Below are 23,726 nucleotides of genomic sequence, written 5' to 3'. Positions count from 1 at the left end.
CCTCTCCCTCTCCTTCTCACACCTCCTCTCCCTCTCTCTATACTTTTCTCACCTCCTCTCCCTCTCTGTCCTTCTTCCACCTCCTCCCCCTCTCTCTGCTTCTCCTTCTTCTAGCACCTCCTCCCCTCTCTCTTCCTCTTCCTCTATTTCTTGCACCTCTTCTCCCTCTCTCTATACTTCTCTCACCTCCTCTCCCTCTTTCTCTACTTCTCACACCTCCTCTCCCTCTCTGTCCTTCTTCCACCTCCTCTTTCTCTCTCTGCTTCTCCTTCTTCTAGCACCTCCTCCCCTCTCTCTTCCTCTTCCTCTATTTCTCGCACCTCTTCTCCCTTTCTCTGTACTTCTCGCACCTCCTCTTCCTCTTTCTCTCCTTCTCTCACCTCCTCTCCCTCTCTGTCCTTCTTCCACCTCCTCTCCCTCTCTGTCCTTCTTCCACCTCCTCTCCCTCTCTTTATACTTCTCGCACCTCCTCCCCTCTCTCTTCCTCTATTTCTCGCACCTCTTCTCCCTCTTTCTCTCCTTCTCACACCTCTTCTCCCTTTCTCTGTCCTCCTTCCACCTCCTCTCTCCATACAGTACAAGTTACTGATAATACAGGGTACTCAGCTATGCAGGGGGATTCTTTTGGGATTGTTACAGATGTAGGTTGTATTTCTGCCCTACAGACCCTCCATACCTTGTGCCGGGACTTCTCTCTTCTTGCCGCTCTCTGCGCTGTCCTCTGTTATTGGGGGGTGTAGCGTCTCCCTCAGCTCACTCTGATCACTCTTATCTTTCTGATCCTCTTGTCCTTCTTTGGGAAGAGACCTTGGGAGGAATAAGAAGGGGACAGCAGCGAGGAGGTTCAAGACCCCACTAACCAGGAAGCCCATCCACCAGGCGCCCACCCAACGGGCATCCGATACAGTGAGGAAAACGTCATCTGTGAGAACCAGAACAGAGAAATCACCATCATCTACATAATCCTGAGGGTCTACAGGAAGAGGTCTACAGAGACGAAGGGGTCTACAGAGTGGAAGGGGCTACAAAGAGGGAGAAGTGGCTACAGATCTACAGAGAGGATGGAGCTGACAGAGATTGGAGGATCTACAGGAACAGAGGGGTCTACAAGGAGAGAGAGGAGTCTACAGGGAGGGGCTAGAAAGAGGGAGGAGTTTACAGGGAGGAAGGACGAGCCTACAAAGAGGGAGGAGCTGACAACGCTACAAAAATGGAGGAGTCTTCAAATCTACAGGAAGGGTGGAGACTATAGGGAGGATGGAGGGAGGGGCTTACAGCGGAGGAGGTGTTTACAGAAAATGAATGTTCTACAGAAAGAAAGTAGCCTACAGGAAGGGGGAAGGGATTCACCGAAGGGGAGGCTCCTAGTAGGAGGAAGGGACCTATAAAAGGGAGGAGCTTTCAGACAGGGAAGGGTCTACAGAAGGGGATGGGGGGGCTATAGGGAGGGAGGGATCTACAGAAAGGGAGGAGCATACAGGGAGCAAAAGGCTTACAGAGAGGGAGGAGCCTATGCAGAGGGTGGAGTCTAGACAGAGGGTAGAGACTGCAGAGGGTGGAGTCTAAACTGTTAAAACAACTATAATTTTGGGTTAGTTGCCCTTTAATATTGCAACAAAACAATTACCAAGATTTACAAATCCGATGTCCACATAGAGCTTCGCAAAGAAGGAGGCGAGGAGCGACCCGAGGAGCGGCCCCAGGATGGACAGCGTCTGTATGATCCCTGCAAAGGAGACAACGCCAACAACCTCAGTAGTGTCATCATCACCATCCATAATCACCACAATCATCATCATTACCACCATTATAATCACCACCATCATCATATCATCACCACCATAGTCACAACCATCGTCATCATCACCACCACCATCATCATCACCACCATCATCACCATTATCATCATCACCACCATCATCACCACCATCAAAATCACCATCATCACCAACAACATAATCACCATTATCATCATCACCACCATCATCATCACCAATACCATCATCACCATTATCATCATCACCACCATCATCATCACCATTATCATCATCACCACCATAATCACAACCATAATCACAACCATCATCTACAAAATCACCACCATCATCACCACCACCAAAATCACCATCACCACCACCATCATCACCACCACCATCATCACCACTATCATCATCACCATCATCATCACCACCATCAAAATCACCATCATCACCACCACCATCATCACCAACACCATCATCATCATTATCGCCATCATCACCACCATCATAACCACCAGCATAATCACAACTATCATTATCAAAATCACCATCATCACCACCATCATCATCACCACCACCATCAAAATCACCATCATCACCACCACCATCATCACCACCATCATCATCATCACCACCACCAAAATCACCATCATCACCACCACCATCATTACCATCATCATCACCACCATCATCACCATAATCACAACCATCATCATCATCAAAATCACCACCATCATCATCACCACCATCATAACCACCACCATAATCACAACTATCATCAAAATCACCATCATCACCATAATCACAACCATCATCATCATCAAAATCACCACCATCATCATCACCACCATCATAACCACCACCATAATCACAACCATCATCATCAAAATCACACCATAATCACAACCATCATCATCAAAATCACCAGCATCATCACCACCATCATCATCACCACCATCATCACCACCATCATCACCATAATCACAACCATCATCATCATCAAAATCACCACCATCATAACCACCACCATAATCATCAGCACCACCATCATCATCACCAACACTATCATCATCATCACCATTATCAGCACCATCACCACCACCAATATCACCACCACCATCATCAGCACCATTACCACCAATATCACCACCATCATCATCACCACCACCATCACCATCAAGACCATCATCACCATCACCACTATCACCACCACCATAATCACAACCATCATCATCAAAATCACCAGCATCATCATCACCACCATCATCATCACCATCATCCTCACCACCATCATTATCATCATCACCACCATAATCACAACCATCATCATCAAAATCACCATCATTATCATCACCACCATCATCACCAGGAGGATGTGATGATGTTGGCCGTTAGTTACCGATGTAGAATGGAGAGTTTTCCTCTCGGGCGTAGTCGTCCACATAAGACAGTCCGAGCGGCTCTATCGGGGTCTCTCCGATTCCTTGAAGAATATTCCCGATGAAAACGAATATCCACATGATGGACTCGTAGGATCCGTCCTGGCAAACTGGAGACGAGAAGATGAGAGGTCAGGAGAGCGCAGCCTGTGAATGGGACTGTCCCAGCGCCCCTCCCCCGCAGATACATATTATATGATATTACTCCACGGTCCCCTCCCCCGCAGATACATATTATATGATATTACTCCACGGTCCCCTCCCCCGCAGATACATATTATATGATATTACTCCACGGTCCCCTCCCCCGCAGATACATATTATATGATATTACTCCACGGTCCCCTCCCCCGCAGATACATATTATATGATATTACTCCACGGTCTCCTCTCCCACAGATACCGTACATATTATATGATATTACTCCACGGTCCCCTCCCCCGCAGATACATATTATATGATATTACTCCACGGTCCCCTCCCCCGCAGATACATATTATATGATATTACTACACGGTCCCCTCCCCCGCAGATACATATTATATGATATTACTCCACGGTCCCCTCCCCCGCAGATACATATTATATGATATTACTCCACAGTCCCCTCCCCCGCAGATACATATTATATGATATTACTCCACTGTCTCCTCCCCCGCAGATACATATTATATGATATTACTCCACAGTCCCCTTCCCCGCACACTCCGTACATATTATATGATATTACTCCACGGTCCCCTCCCCCGCAGATACATATTATATGATATTACTCCACAGTCCCCTCCCCCACAGATACATATTATATGATATTACTCCACGGTCCCCTCCCCCGCAGATACATATATGATATTACTCCACGGTCCCCTCCCCCACAGATACATATTATATGATATTACTCCACAGTCCCCTCCCCCGCAGATACATATTATATTATATGATATTACTCCACGGTCCCCTCCCCCGCAGACTCCGTACATATTATATGATATTACTCCACGGTCCCCTCCCCCGCAGATACATATTATATGATATTACTCCACGGTCCCCTCCCCCGCAGCTACATATTATATGATATTACTCCACAGTCCCCTCCCCCACAGATACATATTATATGATATTACTCCACGGTCCCCTCCCCCGCAGCTACATATTATATGATATTACTCCACAGTCCCCTCCCCCACAGATACATATTATATGATATTACTCCACTGTCCCCTCCCCCGCAGATACATATATGATATTACTCCACGGTCCCCTCCCCCGCAGATACATATTATATGATATTACTCCACAGTCCCCTCCCCCACAGATACATATTATATGATATTACTCCACAGTCCCCTCCCCCGCAGATACATATTATATGATATTACTCCACGGTCCCCTCCCCCACAGATACATATTATATGATATTACTCCACAGTCCCCTCCCCCACAGATTCATATTATATGATATTACTCCACAGTCCCCTCCCCCACAGATACATATTATATGATATTACTCCACAGTCCCCTCCCCCACAGATACATATTATATGATATTACTCCACGGTCCCCTCCCCCGCAGATACATATTATATGATATTACTCCACGGTCCCCTCCCCCACAGATACATATTATATGATATTACTCCACAGTCCCCTCCCCCACAGATTCATATTATATGATATTACTCCACGGTCCCCTCCCCCGCAGATACATATTATATGATATTACTCCACGGTCCCCTCCCCCACAGATACATATTATATGATATTACTCCACAGTCTCCTCCCCCACAGATACATATTATATGATATTACTCCACGGTCTCCTCCCCCACAGATACATATTATATGATATTACTCCACAGTCCCCTCCCCCACAGATACATATTATATGATATTACTCCACGGTCCCCTCCCCCGCAGATACATATTATATGATATTACTCCACAGTCCCCTCCCCCACAGATACATATTATATGATATTACTCCACAGTCCCCTCCCCCACAGATACATATTATATGATATTACTCCACGGTCCCCTCCCCCGCAGATACATATTATATGATATTACTCCACGGTCTCCTCCCCTGCAGATACATATTATATGATATTACTCCACAGTCCCCTCCCCCGCAGATACATATTATATGATATTACTCCACAGTCCCCTCCCCCACAGATACCGTACATATTATATGATATTACTCCACGGTCTCCTCCCCCACAGATACATATTATATGATATTACTCCACGGTCCCCTCCCCCGCAGATACATATTATATGATATTACTCCACAGTCCCCTCCCCCACAGATACCGTACATATTATATGATATTACTCCACGGTCCCCTCCCCCGCAGATACATATTATATGATATTACTCCACAGTCCCCTCCCCCGCAGATACATATTATATGATATTACTCCACAGTCCCCTCCCCCACAGATACCGTACATATTATATGATATTACTCCACGGTCCCCTCCCCCACAGATACATATTATATGATATTACTCCACGGTCCCCTCCCCCGCAGATACATATTATATGATATTACTCCACGGTCCCCTCCCCCACAGATACATATTATATGATATTACTCCACGGTCCCCTCCCCCACAGATACATATTATATGATATTACTCCACGGTCCCCTCCCCCGCAGATACATATTATATGATATTACTACACGGTCCCCTCCCCCACAGATACATATTATAATACACCACAGTCCCCTCACCTATAGATATATACTATGTGATATTACGCCACAGTCCCCTCCCCCGCAGATTCATAATATATTATAATACACCACAGTCCCCTCCCCCGCTGATACATGGTATATAATATTACACCACAGTCCCTGCCCTCACAGATACATATACATAGTTACATAGTTATTAAGGTTGAAGGAAGACTATAAGTCCATCTAGTTCACCCCATAGCCTAACCTAACATGCCCTAACATGTTGATCCAGAGGAAGGCAAACAAAACCCATGTGGCAAAGAGTAAGCTCCACATTGGGGAAAAAAATTCCTTTCCCGACTCCACATACGGCAATCAGACTAGTTCCCTGGATCAACGCCCTATCAAGGAATCTAGTGTATATACCCTGTAACATTATACTTTTCCAGAAATGTATCCAGTCCCCTCTTAAATTTAAGTAATGAATCACTCATTACAACATACGGCAGAGAGTTCCATAGTCTCACTGCTCTTACAGTAAAGAATCCGCGTCTGTTATTATGCCTAAACCTTCTTTCCTCCAGACGTAGAGGATGCCCCCTTGTCCCTGTCTCAGGTCTATGATTAAAAAGATCATCAGAAAGGTCTTTGTACTGTCCCCTCTTATATTTATACATTAACATAAGATCACCCCTTAGTCTTCGTTTTTCCAAACTAAATAGCCCCAAGTGTAATAACCTATCTTGGTATTGCAGACCCCCCAGTCCTCTAATAACCTTGGTCGCTCTTCTCTGCACCCGCTCTAGTTCAGCTATGTCTTTCTTATACACCGAAGACCAGAACTGTGCACAGTATTCTAAGTGTGGTCGCACTAGTGACTTGTATAGAGGTAAAATTATGTTCTCCTCATGAGCATCTATGCCTCTTTTAATGCATCCCATTATTTTATTTGCCTTTGTAGCAGCTGCCTGACACTGGCCCCTGAATATGAGTTTGTCATCCACCCATACACCCAGGTCTTTTTCATTGACGGTTTTGCCCAGAGTTTTAGAATTAAGCACATAATTATACATCTTATTACTTCTCCCCAAGTGCATGACCTTACATTTATCCCCATTAAAGCTCATTGGCCATTTATCAGCCCAAGCTTCTAGTTTACATAAATCATCCTGTAATATAAAATTGTCCTCCTCTGTATTGATTACCCTGCAGAGTTTAGTGTCATCTGCAAATATTGAAATTCTGCTCTGAATGCCCCCTACAAGGTCATTAATAAATATGTTAAAAAGAAGAGGGCCCAATACTGACCCCTGTGGTACCCCCACTGCTAACCGCGACCCAGTCCGAGTGTGCTCCATTAATTACCACCCTTTGTTTCCTATCCCTGAGCCAGCTCTCAACCCACTTACACATATTTTCCCCTATCCCCATTATTCTCATTTTATGTATCAACCTTTTGTGTGGCACCGTATCAAAAGCTTTTGAAAAGTCCATATACACTACATCCACTGGGTTCCCTTGGTCCAGTCCGGAACTTACCTCTTCATAGAAACTGATCAAATTAGTCTGACATGAACGGTCCCTAGTAAACCCGTGCTGATACTGGGTCATGAGGTTATTCCTCCTCAGATACTCCAGTATAGCGTCCCTTAGAATGCCCTCCAGGATTTCACCCACAGTAGAGGTTAAGCTTACTGGCCGATAATTTCCGAGTTCAGTTTTTGTCCCCTTTTTGAATATTGGCACCACATTTGCTATACGCCAGTCCTGTGGTACAGACCCTGTTATTATGGAGTCTTTAACCCCTTTACCCCCAAGGGTGGTTTGCACGTTATGGACCGGGCCAATTTTTACAATTCTGACCACTGTCCCTTTATGAGGTTATAACTCTGGAACGCTTCAACGGATCTTGGCGATTCTGACATTGTTTTCTCGAGAGATATTGTACTTCATGATAGTGGTAACATTTCTTTGATATTACCTGCGTTTTTTTTTTTTTTTTAAATGGATATTTGGCGAAAATTTTGAAAATTTTGCAATTTTCCAACTTTGAATTTTTATGCCCTTAAATCACAGAGTTATGTCACACAAAATACTTAATACGTAACATTTCCCACATGTCTACTTTACATCAGCACAATTTTGGAACCAAAATTTTTTTTTGTTAGGGAGTTATAAGGGTGAAAAGTTGACCAGCAATTTCTCATTTTTACAAAACCATTTTTTTTTAGGGACCACATCTCATTTGAAGTCATTTTGAGGGGTCTATATGATAGAAAATACCCAAGTGTGACACCATTCTAAAAACTGCACCCCTCAAGGTGCTCAAAACCACATTCAAGAAGTTTATTAACCCTTTACGTGCTTCACAGGAATTTTTGGAATGTTTAAATAAAAATGAACATTTAACTTTTTTTCACAAAACATTTACTTCAGCTCCAATTTGTTTTATTTTACCAAGTGCTTTACAGAAATTTATAATGCAGAACCGTAAAAATAAAAAATCATATTTTTTCACAAAAATTATCTTTTCGCCCTCAATTTTTTATTTTCCCAAGGGTAAGAGAAGAAATTGGACCCCAAAAGTTGTTGTACAATTTGTCCTGAGTACGCTGATACCCCATATGTGGGGGTAAACCACTGTTTGGGCGCATGGGAGAGCTTGGATGGAAGGAGCGCCGTTTGACTTTTCAATGCAAAATTGACTGGAATCGAGATGGGACGCCATGTTGCGTTTGGAGAGCCCCTGATGTGCCTAAACATTGAAACCCCCCAAAAGTGACACCATTTTGGAAAGTAGACCCACTACGGAACTTATCTAGATGTGTGGTGAGCACTTTGACCCACCAAGTGCTTTACAGTAGTTTATAATGCAGAACCGTAAAAATAAAAAATCATATTTTTTCACAAAAATTATATTTCGCCCCCAATTTTTTATTTTCCCAAGGGTAAGAGAAGAAATTGGACCCCAAAAGTTGTTGTACAATTTGTACCGAGTACGCTGATACCCCATATGTGGGGGTAAACCACTGTTTGGACGCATGGGAGAGCTCAGAAGGGAAGGAGCGCCGTTTGACTTTTCAATGCAAAATTGACAGGAATTGAGATGGGACGCCATGTTGCGTTTGGAGAGCCACTGATGTGCCTAAACATTGAAACCCCCCACAAGTGACACCATTTTGGAAAGTAGACCCCCTAAGGAACTTATCTAGATGTGTGGTGAGAACTGTAAACCCCCAAGTGTTTCACTACAGTTTATAATGCAGAGCCATAAAAATAAAACAAAAATTTTTTCCCACAAAAATTATTTTTTAGCCCCCAGTTTTGTATTTTCCCGAGGGTAACAGGAGAAATTGGACCCCAAAATTTGTTGTCCAATTTGTCCTGAGTGCGCTGATACCCCATATGTGGGGGGGAATCACTGTTTGGGCGCATGGGAGGGCTCGGAAGGGAAGGAGCGCCATTTGGAATGCAGACTTTGATGGAATGGTCTGCGGGCGTCACATTGCGTTTGCAGAGCCCCTAATGTACCTAAACAGTAGAAACCCCCCACAAGTGACCCCATATTGGAAACTAGACCCCTCAAGGAACTTATCTAGAAGTGTTGTGAGAACTTTGAACCCCCAAGTGTTTCATTACAGTTTATAACGCAGAGCCGTGAAAATAAAAAATCTTTTTTTTCCCACAAAAATTATTTTTTAGCCTCCAGTTTTGTATTTTCCCAAGGGTAACAGGAGAAATTGGACCCCAAAAGTTGTTGTCCAATTTGTCCTGAGTACGCTGGTACCCCATATGTTGGGGTAAACCCCTGTTTGGGCACACCGGAGAGCTTGGAAGGGAAGAAGCACTGTTTTACTTTTTCAATGCAGAATTGGCTGGAATTGAGATTGGACGCCATGTCGCGTTTGCAGAGCCCCTGATGTGCCTAAACAGTGGAAACCCCTCAATTATAACTGAAACCCTAATCCAAACACACCCCTAACCCTAATCCCAACAGTAACCCTAACCATACCTCTAACCCTGACACACCCCTAACTCTAATCCAAACCCTAATCCCAACCGTAAATGTAATCCAAACCCTAACCGTAACTTTAGCCCCAACCCTAACTTTAGCCCCAACCCTAACCCCAACCCTAGCCCCAACCCTAACCCTAACTTTAGCCCCAACCCTAACCCTAGCCCTAACCCTAGGCCTAACCCTAGCCCTAACCCTAGCCCTAACCCTAAAAAGGAAATAAATACATTTTTTTAATTTTATTATTTTTCCCTAACTAAGGGGGTAATGAAGGGGGGTTTGATTTACTTTTATAGCGGGTTTTTTAGCGGATTTTTATGATTGGCAGCCGTCACACACTGAAAGACGCTTTTTATTGCAAAAAATATTTTTTGCATTACCACATTTTGAGAGCTATAATTTTTCCATATTTTGGTCCACAGAGTCACGTGAGGTCTTGTTTTTTGCAGGACGAGTTGACATTTTTATTGGGAACACTTTCGGGCACGTGACATTTTTTAATAGCTTTTTATTCCGATTTTTGTGAGGCAGAATGACCAAAAACCAACTATTCATGAATTTCTTTTGGGGGAGGCGTTTATACCGTTCCGCGTTTGGTAAAATTGATAAATCAGTTTTATTCTTCGGGTCAGTACGATTACAGCGACACCTCATTTTTATCATTTTTTTTATGTTTTGGCGCTTTTATATGATAAAAACTATTTTATAGAAAAAATAACTATTTTGGCATCGCTTTATTCTCAGGACTATAACTTTTTTATTTTTTTGCTGATGATGCTGTATGGTGACTCATTTTTTGTGGGACAAGATGACGTTTTCAGTGGTACCATGGTTATTTATATCTGTCTTTTTGATCACGTGTTATTCCACTTTTTGTTCGGCGGTATGATAATAAAGCGTTTTTTGCCTCTTTTTTTTTTTTTCTTATGGTGTTTACTGAAGGGGTTAACTAGTGGGCCAGTTTTATAGGTCGGGCAGTTACGGACGCGACAATACTAAATATGTGTACTTTTATTGGTTTGTTTTTTTTATTTAGATAAAGAAATGTATTTATGGGAATAATATTTTTTTTTTCAATATTTAGGAATTATTATTTTTTTACACATTTGGAAAATTTTTTTTTTACTTTTTTACTTTGTCCCAGGGGGGGGGGACATCACAGATCGGTGATCTGACAGTTTGCACAGCACTCTGTCAGATCACCGATCTGACTTACAGCAGTGCAGGCTTACCAAGCGCCTGCTCTGAGCAGGCTCTGTGAAGCCACCTCCCTCCCTGCAGGACCCGGATGCCGCGGCCATCTTGGATCCGGGCCTGGAGCAGGGAGGGAGGTAGGGAGACCCTCGCAGCAACGCGATCACATCGCGTTGCTGAGGGGGTCTCAGGGAAGCTGAGAGGGGAGGGGAGCCCCCTCCCTGCGCGATGCTTCCCTATACCGCCGGCACACCGCAATCATGTTTGATCGCGGTGTTCCGTGGGTTAATGTGCCGGGGGCAGTCCGTGACCGCTCCTGGCATATAGTGCCGGATGTCAGCTGCGATAGGCAGCTGACACCCGGCCGCGATCGGCCGCGCTCCCCCCGTGAACGTGGCCGATCGACCTGGACGTACTATTCCGTCCTTGGGAATTAAGGCCCACCCCACCTCGACAGGATAGTATGTCCAATGGCAGAAAGGGGTTAAAGATTAAAAATAATGGTCTATCAATGACTGTACTTAATTCCTGCAGTACTCGGGGGTGTATCCCATCCGGGCCCGGAGATTTGTCAATTTTAGTGATTTTTAGACGCCGCCGCACTTCCTGCTGGGTTAAGCAGGTGACACTTAATGGGGAATTTTTATCACTAGACATTTTGTCTGCCATGAGATTTTCTTGTGTAAATACTGATGAAAAAAAGTCATTTAGCATATTGGCTTTTTCCTCATCCTCATCCACCATTTCACCCAGACTATTTTTAAGGGGGCCAACACTATCATTTTTTAGTTTCTTACTATTTATGTAGTTAAAGAATATTTTAGGATTATTTTTACTCTCTCTGGCAATGAGTCTCTCTGTCTCAATCTTTGCTGCCTTGATTTGCTTTTTACAGAATTTATTTAATCTTTTGTATTTATTTAATGCCTCCTCACTACCTACTTCCTTTAATTCTCTATATTCTTTCTTTTTGTCACTTTTTGCGCCCCTTACAGCTCTATTTAGCCATATTGGTTTCCTCCTATTTCTAGTGTTTATTCCCATACGGTATATACTGTGCACAGGTCCTATCCAGGATGCTAATAAACGTCTCCCATTTTGTGTATTTTTATATCTCAGGATATCGTCCCAGTTAATTGCACCAAGATCCTCTCTCATCCGTTGGAAATTTGCCCTCCTGAAGTTTAGTGTCCTTGTAACCCCTCTACTACACATCTTTTTAAAGGAGACATGAAAACTTATTATTTTGTGATCTCTATTCCCCAAGTGACCCCCAATCCTTATATTTGATATGCGGTCTGGCCTGTTGGTTAATATTAGGTCTAGCAGTGCCCCCTTCTTGTTGGGTCCTGAACCAGTTGTCAGAGGTAATTGTCTCTCATAGTTGTCAGACCCCGATCACCTTTGCTGGAACTGCAGATTTCTGTTCCCGAATCTATTTCAGGGTAGTTGAAGTCCCCCATAATAATGACTTCTCCTTGAGTCGCAGCTTCATCTATTTGCTTTACGAGGATATTCTCCATTGCTTCCATTATTTTTGGAGATTTATAACAAACCCCTATCAGTAATTTATTATTTTTTCCCCCTCCCCTTATCTCCACCCACAAGGATTCTACATTTTCATTAGATTCACCTATATTATCGCGCCGGATGGGTTTTAAGGATGATTTTACATATAGACACACCCCTCCCCCTCGCTTATCTGTACGGTCATTTCTGAACAGGCTATAGCCCTGCAAGTTAACAGCCCAGTCATGGCTCTCATCCAGCCACGTCTCAGATATCCCCACCATGTCATAATTATGCTCCAACATTAGTTCTAATTCCTCCATTTTGTTGGCGAGGCTTCTGGCATTAGTATACATGCACTTTATGTTCCTCTCTGTACTTCTATTTCTTAAATTATTAACTGTTCTGACCCCACCCCCCATGCCACCGCCACCCCCATCTTCCTTATTTGTGCCCAGGTCTCTGTCTGCACTATCTTCCCCTCCTATAAATTGAATACCGTCCCCCCAATCCCTAGTTTAAACACTCCTCCAACCTTCTAGCCATTCTCTCCCCCAGCACAGCTGCACCCTCCCCATTGAGGTGCAGCCCGTCCCTAGCGTAGAGCCTGTAGCCAGCTGAGAAGTCGGCCCAGTTCTGCAGGAACCCAAACCCCTCCTTCCTACACCAATTCTTGAGCCACTTATTAACCTCCCTAATCTCCCGTTGCCTCTCTGGCGTGGCACGTGGTACCGGCAGTATTTCGGAGAATACCACGTTGGAGGTCCTTGCTTTCAGCTTGCAGCCTAATTCCCTGAAATCATCTTTAAGGACCTTCCACCTACCTGTAACTTTGTCATTTGTGCCAATGTGCACCATGACCGCCGGGTCCTCACCAGCCCCTCCCAGTAATCTGTCCACCCGATCAGCGATGTGTCGGACTTGAGCGCCAGGTAGGCAGCACACCGTTCGACGATCCCTGTCTTTGTGACAGATTGCCCTATCTGTTCCCCTAATAATTGAGTCCCCCACTACCAGCACCTGTCTGGCCTGCCCTGCTCTCCTACTTCCCTCCTTACTGGAGCAGTCACTCCTCCGGCTTTCAGAGGACATGCCTGGCTGCAGCAGTGCTACCCCTGTACTGGCACCCCCCTCATCTGCCAACTTAGCAAACTTATTGGGGTGTTCCAGATCAGGACTAGCCTGCCTGGCACTCTTCCCTCTACCCGGCCTTCTGTCACCCAGCTTGCTGCTTCACTGTCCTGCGGCTCCATCCTACCATCCCCCCCTCATCTATCCCATTGAGCGTCTGCTCCGTGAGCAGAAGACTCCTCTCCATATTGTCTATGGATCTCAGTGTTGCCAGCTGCACATTTAGATCCAGAATCTGGGTTTCCAAATGCTCCAGTGTATTCATGCCCTAATAGTCTACGCTGTCCTCCCTTACATCTTCTGAGTTTTGCACCTCTTAGGTCGCATTCACAAGGCCAATTTTCATGCACGTGTTCTACACTATTTGCACATGGACACATTGTATCCCACAGCCGCCACAGCTGTTCTTTTTAAAGACTATTTTATAATATATTCGGCATGGCTCTGTGATGCTCAGCCCCAGTGTCCCTGGACCCCAACCCTCCTGCTGCTCACAGCCCCCATGCCCCCGACCCTCCAGCTGCTCTCAGCACCCGTCACCTCAGTGTTGGGTCCTGTCATGATAATGTAAAAATGCCATGTTCTGAGTAATATTTTAGAAGGTACCATGGTGGCAGACACACGCTGTGGGCTCTCTGACCCCCATCTTCTCTCTGCCTGCCAGCAGAGTGAAATTCTAAGCCACTCTTTTCCCCCTCCCTCAGGAAAGTCTTTGCAGCTGTGAATCCGGAAGTAAAGAGTAGCAATGCATGGCAATCCCTTTGTGTAGCTACAGTGGTCCTTTAAGACCAAATATATCAAAACAGGATATTCACAGAAATAGGCAGTTCATATTTCCGGAAAACGCAGGGACAGGGCTCCTTACTGGTGGGTTTTCTGAGCTCAGGGCTTAGCAGAAAGTGAGAAACGCATTACTACTTAACTGGGGCTCATAACAAAGATGTGTTATACTTAAATTAATCCCCAGGACTTGCTGAGAATAGTGATAACTTTGTCTTGCTTCTACAAGGTTCATACGCCAAGATATGTGTAAAAATGGCTTTTCATAATGTTAAGAAAGAGGAGTATTCAGCCTCTGAGTGAGGTCACCACAGGGGGAGTGCCTTGGTTTTGGGCTCAGGGATAAGTGAGTGAGACCTCCTTCTTCACTAGTCTTTTGTCCAGCGTCTAGCTGCGAGACACATCTGTCATGCACTGGGATATATGCCCTTCCCGAGCCGCATGGCAAGCCATGATATGAAAGAACCATAAATTGATTTTCACCATTATTTTATAATATCTTTTTATACTTTTGTAAACCCTGCCTACCTTTTTGGAGTAAAATATATAAAATTACTAGCATTGTATTCCTTGCTCTATAAAATATTGTCACGTCCTGTGAAGTGAATTATGCTAGAAAAGAACTGGGAAACCAAACTACATGTGATTCGTGATGGTCCCATCTGTTTTATAGTCTATGCAGTTCCTTACATGTCACCTATGTGCAGCCCTGACCCTTCGCACTGGGTACTCAGCATTCCCGAAGTACAATGATCTCTTCATCCTGACTCACTGAATGGACGGCGGCTATAATGTCATATATCATCTGTATCGGCAGATAATAATTATATCTGGGCGATATTGAAAGAATAAGAGTAAAGCCCCCAAAAAACTGTTAAAAATGAACCTTCAGGAACCTCGGGGGCAGGAACTCGACTGTGATTAGCCAGACAAAGGTGAACATAAGAAGAGGAGTTGTTTGAGGAGAGCGAGACCGATCCCTCATACTGATACCTGCAAATAGTCATCATCATCACACAACAGCATCACATCATTATGTGCAAATATCAGAGTATACAGTGCAGTACAATATAGAGAGCTCCCCCTAGTGGTGGCTGCAGACAGGATCTTATCATGTATCTCTGTATACAGGGAGCTCCCCCTAGTGGTGGCTGCAGACAGGATCTTATCATGTATCTCTATATACAGGGAGCTCCCCCTAGTGGTGTCTGCAGACAGGATCTTATCATGTATCTCTATATACAGGGGGCTCCCCCTAGTGGTGGCTGCAGACAGGATCTTATCATGTATCTCTGTATACAGGGAGCTCTCCCTAGTGGTGGCTGCAGACAGGATCTTATCATGTATCTCTGTATACAGGGAGCTCCCCCTAGTGGTGGCTGCAGACAGGATCTTATCATGTATCTCTGTATACAGGGAGCTCCCCCTAGTGGTGGCTGCAGACAGGATCTTATCATGTATCTCTGTATACAGGGAGCTCCCCCTAGTGGTGACTGCAGACAGGATCTTATCATGTATCTCTGTATACAGGGAGCTCCCCATAGTGGTGGCTGCAGACAGGATCTTATGTATCTCTGTATACAGGGAGCTCCCCCTAGTGGTGGCTACAGACAGGATCTTATCATGTATCTCTGTATACAGGGAGCTCCCCCTAGTGGTGGCTGCAGACAGGATCTTATCATGTTTCTCTGTATACAGGGAACTCCCCCTAGTGATGGCTGCAGACAGGATCTTATCATGTATCTCTGTATACAGGGAGCTCCCCCTAGTGGTGGCTGCAGACAGGATCTTATCATGTATCTCTGTATACAGGGAGCTCTCCCTAGTGGTGGCTGCAGACAGAATCTTATCATGTATATCTGTATACAGGGAGCTCCCCCTAGTGGTGGCTGCAGACAGGATCTTATCATGTATATCTGTATACAGGGAGCTCCCCCTAGTGGTGGCTGCAGACAGGATCTTATCATGTATCTCTGTATACAGGGAGCTCCCCCTAGTGGTGACTGTAGACAGGATCTTATCATGTATATCTGTATACAGGGAGCTCCCCCTAGTGGTGGCTGCAGACAGGATCTTATCATGTATATCTGTATACAGGGAGCTCCCCCTAGTGGTGGCTGCAGACAGGATCTTATCATGTATATCTGTATACAGGGAGCTCCCCCTAGTGGTGACTGTAGACAGGATCTTATCATGTATATCTGTATACAGGGAGCTCCCCCTAGTGGTGGCTGCAGACAGGATCTTATCATGTATCTCTGTATACAGGGAGCTCCCACTAGTGGTGGCTGCAGACAGGATCTTATCATGTATCTCTGTATACAGGGAGCTCTCCCTAGTGGTGGCTGCAGACAGAATCTTATCATGTATCTCTGTATACAGGGAGCTCCCCCTAGTGGTGGCTGCAGACAGGATCTTATCATGTATTTCTCTATACAGGGGGCTCCCCCTAGTGGTGGCTGCAGACAGGATCTTATCATGTATCTCTGTATACAGGGAGCTCTCCCTAGTGGTGGCTGCAGACAGGATCTTATCATGTATCTCTGTATACAGGGAGCTCCCCCTAGTGGTGGCTGCAGACAGGATCTTATCATGTATCTCTGTATACAGGGAGCTCCCCCTAGTGGTGGCTGCAGACAGGATCTTATCATGTATCTCTGTATACAGGGAGCTCCCCCTAGTGGTGACTGCAGACAGGATCTTATCATGTATCTCTGTATACAGGGAGCTCCCCATAGTGGTGGCTGCAGACAGGATCTTATGTATCTCTGTATACAGGGAGCTCCCCCTAGTGGTGGCTACAGACAGGATCTTATCATGTATCTCTGTATACAGGGAGCTCCCCCTAGTGGTGGCTGCAGACAGGATCTTATCATGTTTCTCGGTATACAGGGAACTCCCCCTAGTGATGGCTGCAGACAGGATCTTATCATGTATCTCTGTATACAGGGAGCTCCCCCTAGTGGTGGCTGCAGACAGGATCTTATCATGTATCTCTGTATACAGGGAGCTCCCCCTAGTGGTGGCTGCAGACAGGATCTTATCATGTATCTCTGTATACAGGGAGCTCCCCCTAGTGGTGACTGCAGACAGGATCTTATCATGTATCTCTGTATACAGGGAGCTCCCCCTAGTGGTGGCTGCAGACAGGATCTTATCATGTATCTCTGTATACAGGGAGCTCCCACTAGTGGTGGCTGCAGACAGGATCTTATCATGTATCTCTGTATACAGGGAGCTCCCCCTAGTGGTGACTGCAGACAGGATCTTATCATGTATCTCTGTATACAGGGAGCTCCCCCTAGTGGTGGCTGCAGACAGGATCTTATCATGTATCTCTGTATACAGGGAGCTCCCCCTAGTGGTGACTGCAGACAGAATCTTATCATGTATCTCTGTATACAGGGAGCTCCCCCTAGTGGCTGCAGACAGGATCTTATCATGTATCTCTGTATACAGGGAGCTCCCCCTAGTGGTGGTTGCAGACAGGATCTTATCATGTATCTCTGAATACAGGGAGCTCCCCCTAGTGGTGGTTGCAGACAGGATCTTATCATGTATCTCTGAATACAGGGAGCTCCCCCTAGTGGTGGTTGCAGACAGGATCTTATCATGTATCTCTGAATACAGGGAGCTCCCCCTAGTGGTGGCTGCAGACAGAATCTTATCATGTATCTCTGTATACAGGGATCTCCCCCTAGTGGTGGCTGCAGACAGGATCTTATCATGTATCTCTGAATACAGAAAGCTCCTTCTAGTGGTGGTTGCAGACAGGATCTTATCATGTATCTCTGTATACAGGGAGCTCCCCCTAGTGGTGGCTGCAGACAGGATCTTATCATGTATCTCTGTATACAGGGAGCTCCCCCTAGTGGTGACTGCAGACAGGATCTTATCATGTATCTCTGTATACAGGGAGCTCCCCCTAGTGGTGGCTGCAGACAGGATCTTATCATGTATCTCTGTATACAGGGAGCTCTCCCTAGTGGTGGCTGCAGACAGAATCTTATCATGTATATCTGTATACAGGGAGCTCCCCCTAGTGGTGGCTGCAGACAGGATCTTATCATGTATATCTGTATACAGGGAGCTCCCCCTAGTGGTGGCTGCAGACAGGATCTTATCATGTATCTCTGTATACAGGGAGCTCCCCCTAGTGGTGACTGTAGACAGGATCTTATCATGTATATCTGTATACAGGGAGCTCCCCCTAGTGGTGGCTGCAGACAGGATCTTATCATGTATATCTGTATACAGGGAGCTCCCCCTAGTGGTGGCTGCAGACAGGATCTTATCATGTATATCTGTATACAGGGAGCTCCCCCTAGTGGTGACTGTAGACAGGATCTTATCATGTATATCTGTATACAGGGAGCTCCCCCTAGTGGTGGCTGCAGACAGGATCTTATCATGTATCTCTGTATACAGGGAGCTCTCCCTAGTGGTGGCTGCAGACAGAATCTTATCATGTATCTCTGTATACAGGGAGCTCCCCCTAGTGGTGGCTGCAGACAGGATCTTATCATGTATCTCTGTATACAGGGAGCTCTCCCTAGTGGTGGCTGCAGACAGAATCTTATCATGTATCTCTGTATACAGGGAGCTCCCACTAGTGGTGGCTGCAGACAGGATCTTATCATGTATTTCTCTATACAGGGGGCTCCCCCTAGTGGTGGCTGCAGACAGGATCTTATCATGTATCTCTGTATACAGGGAGCTCTCCCTAGTGGTGGCTGCAGACAGGATCTTATCATGTATCTCTGTATACAGGGAGCTCCCCCTAGTGGTGGCTGCAGACAGGATCTTATCATGTATCTCTGTATACAGGGAGCTCCCCCTAGTGGTGGCTGCAGACAGGATCTTATCATGTATCTCTGTATACAGGGAGCTCTCCCTAGTGGTGGCTGCAGACAGAATCTTATCATGTATCTCTGTATACAGGGAGCTCCCCCTAGTGGTGGCTGCAGACAGGATCTTATCATGTATTTCTCTATACAGGGGGCTCCCCCTAGTGGTGGCTGCAGACAGGATCTTATCATGTATCTCTGTATACAGGGAGCTCTCCCTAGTGGTGGCTGCAGACAGGATCTTATCATGTATCTCTGTATACAGGGAGCTCCCCCTAGTGGTGGCTGCAGACAGGATCTTATCATGTATCTCTGTATACAGGGAGCTCCCCCTAGTGGTGGCTGCAGACAGGATCTTATCATGTATCTCTGTATACAGGGAGCTCCCCCTAGTGGTGACTGCAGACAGGATCTTATCATGTATCTCTGTATACAGGGAGCTCCCCATAGTGATGGCTGCAGACAGGATCTTATGTATCTCTGTATACAGGGAGCTCCCCCTAGTGGTGGCTACAGACAGGATCTTATCATGTATCTCTGTATACAGGGAGCTCCCCCTAGTGGTGGCTGCAGACAGGATCTTATCATGTTTCTCTGTATACAGGGAACTCCCCCTAGTGATGGCTGCAGACAGGATCTTATCATGTATCTCTGTATACAGGGAGCTCCCCCTAGTGGTGGCTGCAGACAGGATCTTATCATGTATCTCTGTATACAGGGAGCTCCCCCTAGTGGTGGCTGCAGACAGGATCTTATCATGTATCTCTGTATACAGGGAGCTCCCCCTAGTGGTGACTGCAGACAGGATCTTATCATGTATCTCTGTATACAGGGAGCTCCCCCTAGTGGTGGCTGCAGACAGGATCTTATCATGTATCTCTGTATACAGGGAGCTCCCACTAGTGGTGGCTGCAGACAGGATCTTATCATGTATCTCTGTATACAGGGAGCTCCCCCTAGTGGTGACTGCAGACAGGATCTTATCATGTATCTCTGTATACAGGGAGCTCCCCCTAGTGGTGGCTGCAGACAGGATCTTATCATGTATCTCTGTATACAGGGAGCTCCCCCTAGTGGTGACTGCAGACAGAATCTTATCATGTATCTCTGTATACAGGGAGCTCCCCCTAGTGGCTGCAGACAGGATCTTATCATGTATCTCTGTATACAGGGAGCTCCCCCTAGTGGTGGTTGCAGACAGGATCTTATCATGTATCTCTGAATACAGGGAGCTCCCCCTAGTGGTGGTTGCAGACAGGATCTTATCATGTATCTCTGAATACAGGGAGCTCCCCCTAGTGGTGGTTGCAGACAGGATCTTATCATGTATCTCTGAATACAGGGAGCTCCCCCTAGTGGTGGCTGCAGACAGAATCTTATCATGTATCTCTGTATACAGGGATCTCCCCCTAGTGGTGGCTGCAGACAGGATCTTATCATGTATCTCTGAATACAGAAAGCTCCCTCTAGTGGTGGTTGCAGACAGGATCTTATCATGTATCTCTGTATACAGGGAGCTCCCCCTAGTGGTGGCTGCAGACAGGATCTTATCATGTATCTCTGTATACAGGGAGCTCCCCCTAGTGGTGGCTGCAGACAGGATCTTGTGTATTTCTGTATACAGGGAGCTCCCCCTAGTGGTGGCTGCAGACAGAATCTTATCATGTATCTCTGTATACAGGGAGCTGCCCCTAGTGGTGGCTGCAGACAGGATCTTATCATGTATCTCTGTATACAGGGAGCTCCCCCTAGTGGTGACTGCAGACAGGATCTTATCATGTATCTCTGTATACAGGGAGCTCCCCCTAGTGGTGGCTGCAGACAGAATCTTATCATGAATCTCAGTATACAGGGAGCTCCCCCTAGTGGTGGTTGCAGACAGGATCTTATCATGTATCTCTGTATACAGGGAGCTCCCCCTAGTGGTGGCTGCAGACAGAATTTTATCATGTATCTCTGTATACAGGGAGCTCCCCCTAGTGGTGGCTGCAGACAGAATCTTATCATATATCTCTGTATACAGGGAGCTCCCCCTAGTGGTGACTGCAGACAGGATCTTATCATGTATCTCTGTATACAGGGAGCTCCCCCTAGTGGTGGCTGCAGACAGGATCTTATCATGTGTATATGTATACAGGGAGCTCCCCCTAGTGGTGACTGCAGACAGGATCTTATCATGTATCTCTGTATACAGGGAGCTCCCCCTAGTGGTGACTGCAGACAGGATCTTATCATGTATCTCTGTATACAGGGAGCTCCCCCTAGTGGTGGCTGCAGACAGGATCTTATCATGTGTATCTGTATACAGGGAGCTCCCCCTAGTGGTGGCTGCAGACAGGATCTTATCATGTGTATATGTATACAGGGAGCTCCCCCTAGTGGTGACTGCAGACAGGATCTTATCATGTATCTCTGTATACAGGGAGCTCCCCCTAGTGGTGGCTACAGACAGGATCTTATCATGTATCTCTGCATACAGGGAGCTCCCCCTAGTGGTGTCTCAGGCAGCAGAGTGTTATAAGATATCTATACATTGAAGTCTGTACTTAGCTGAGGTGGGGGCATATTCACATTTCCTTCTGATTATTCACTTTCTCACCGTTTCATGATGAAGTGCGGTGACGCGGTCAGGCAGCTTCCCAGGAACATAATTAGACATCCGATGGAGATCATTCTTGGACGATGAAGCTTTGCCCCAAAGTAACTGACAAATGTGATGACCAATAAGTTGCCTTAGACACAATAAAGGGTTAATGTGATTCCATCAGAAAATTTGCATACGCTGATGCCCCATGACTCCTCCCACATCTGGCACTGATACATTGTATCACACTGGACATTCCATCATTACCGATATCAAAGCTGCCATCGATGACTCCGACCAGAGATGACGGGATGTTGAATCTTCTCTCGATCTGAGTGATCATACTCCGCGAATACGTCAGTGCGAGAGACTTGGTGATGTATGCGAAGGAGAGTGCAAAGATGAAGACCTGGAGGCGGGAGCGGATCGACAGTGCGTCAGTGACAGAATCAGTTCGGGTGGGCCGACAACCTCACACCTGTACACAGACTGGTTGTCAGATATTATATCAGTGATGTCATCAGTGGGGGTGGGGCCGACAACCTCACACCTGTATACAGGCTGGTTGTCAGATATTATATCAGTGATGTCATCAGTGGGGGTGCGGCCGACAACCTCACACCTGTATACAGGCTGGTTGTCAGATATTATATCAGTGATGTCATCAGTGGGGGTGCGGCCGACAACCTCACACCTGTATACAGACTGGTTGTCAGATATTATATCAGTGATGTCATCAGTGGGGGTGCGGCCGACAACCTCACACCTGTATACAGACTGGTTGTCAGATATTATATCAGTGATGTCATCAGTGGGGGTGGGGCTGACAGCCTCACATCTGTATACAGACTGGTTGTCAGATATTATATCAGTGATGTCATCAGTGGGGGTGCGGCCGACAACCTCACATCTGTATACAGACTGGTTGTCAGATATTATATCAGTGATGTCATCAGTGGGGGTGGGGCCAACAGCCTCACATCTGTATACAGACTGGTTGTCAGATATTATATCAGTGATGTCATCAGTGGGGGTGGGGCTGACAGCCTCACATCTGTATACAGGCTGGTTGTCAGATATTATATCAGTGATGTCATCAGTGGGGGTGGGGCCGACAACCTCACACCCGTACACAGACCGGTTGTCAGATATTATATCAGTGATGTCATCAGTGGGGCTGGGGCCGACAACCTCACATCTGTATACAGACTGGTTGTCAGATATTATATCAGTGATGTCATCAGTGGGGGTGGGGCCGACAGCCTCACACCTGTACACAGACTGGTTGTCAGATATTATATCAGTGATGTCATCAGTGGGGGTGCGGCCGACAACCTCACACCTGTATACAGGCTGGTTGTCAGATATTATATCAGTGATGTCATCAGTGGGGCTGGGGCCGACAACCTCACATCTGTATACAGACTGGTTGTCAGATATTATATCAGTGATGTCATCAGTGGGGGTGCAGCCGACAACCTCACATCTGTATACAGACTGGTTGTCAGATATTATATCAGTGATGTCATCAGTGGGGGTGGGGCCGACAACCTCACACCTGTACACAGACTGGTTGTCAGATATTATATCAGTGATGTCATCAGTGGGGGTGCGGCCGACAACCTCACATCTGTATACAGACTGGTTGTCAGATATTATATCAGTGAGGTCATCAGTGGGGGTGGGGCCGACAACCTCACAGCTGTATACAGGCTGGTTGTCAGATATTATATCAGTGATGTCATCAGTGGGGGTGGGGCCGACAACCTCACACCTGTATAC

The 23,726-nt window shown here is 46.0% G+C and overlaps 1 protein-coding gene across 1 annotated transcript in view; it reads right to left on the bottom strand.

Annotated features, from left to right (window-relative positions):
- LOC138674933 (solute carrier organic anion transporter family member 1A2-like) overlaps positions 1–23,726 on the bottom strand; it is an 86,543-nt gene that overhangs the window by 37,457 nt on the left and 25,360 nt on the right. The window contains exons 3-8 of the mRNA XM_069762770.1: positions 22,212–22,353; positions 21,960–22,092; positions 15,400–15,506; positions 3,160–3,309; positions 1,628–1,726; positions 677–922 (exon numbers count right to left, since the gene is read on the bottom strand). Coding sequence (XP_069618871.1) covers positions 677–922; positions 1,628–1,726; positions 3,160–3,309; positions 15,400–15,506; positions 21,960–22,092; positions 22,212–22,353 — 877 coding nt within the window. The remainder of the gene's footprint in view (positions 1–676; positions 923–1,627; positions 1,727–3,159; positions 3,310–15,399; positions 15,507–21,959; positions 22,093–22,211; positions 22,354–23,726) is intronic.

The sequence above is a fragment of the Ranitomeya imitator genome, chromosome 4, assembly GCF_032444005.1.
Source record: "Ranitomeya imitator isolate aRanImi1 chromosome 4, aRanImi1.pri, whole genome shotgun sequence".
NCBI lineage: Eukaryota > Metazoa > Chordata > Amphibia > Anura > Dendrobatidae > Ranitomeya > Ranitomeya imitator.
This window is presented reverse-complemented; position numbering and strand designations above follow the sequence as displayed.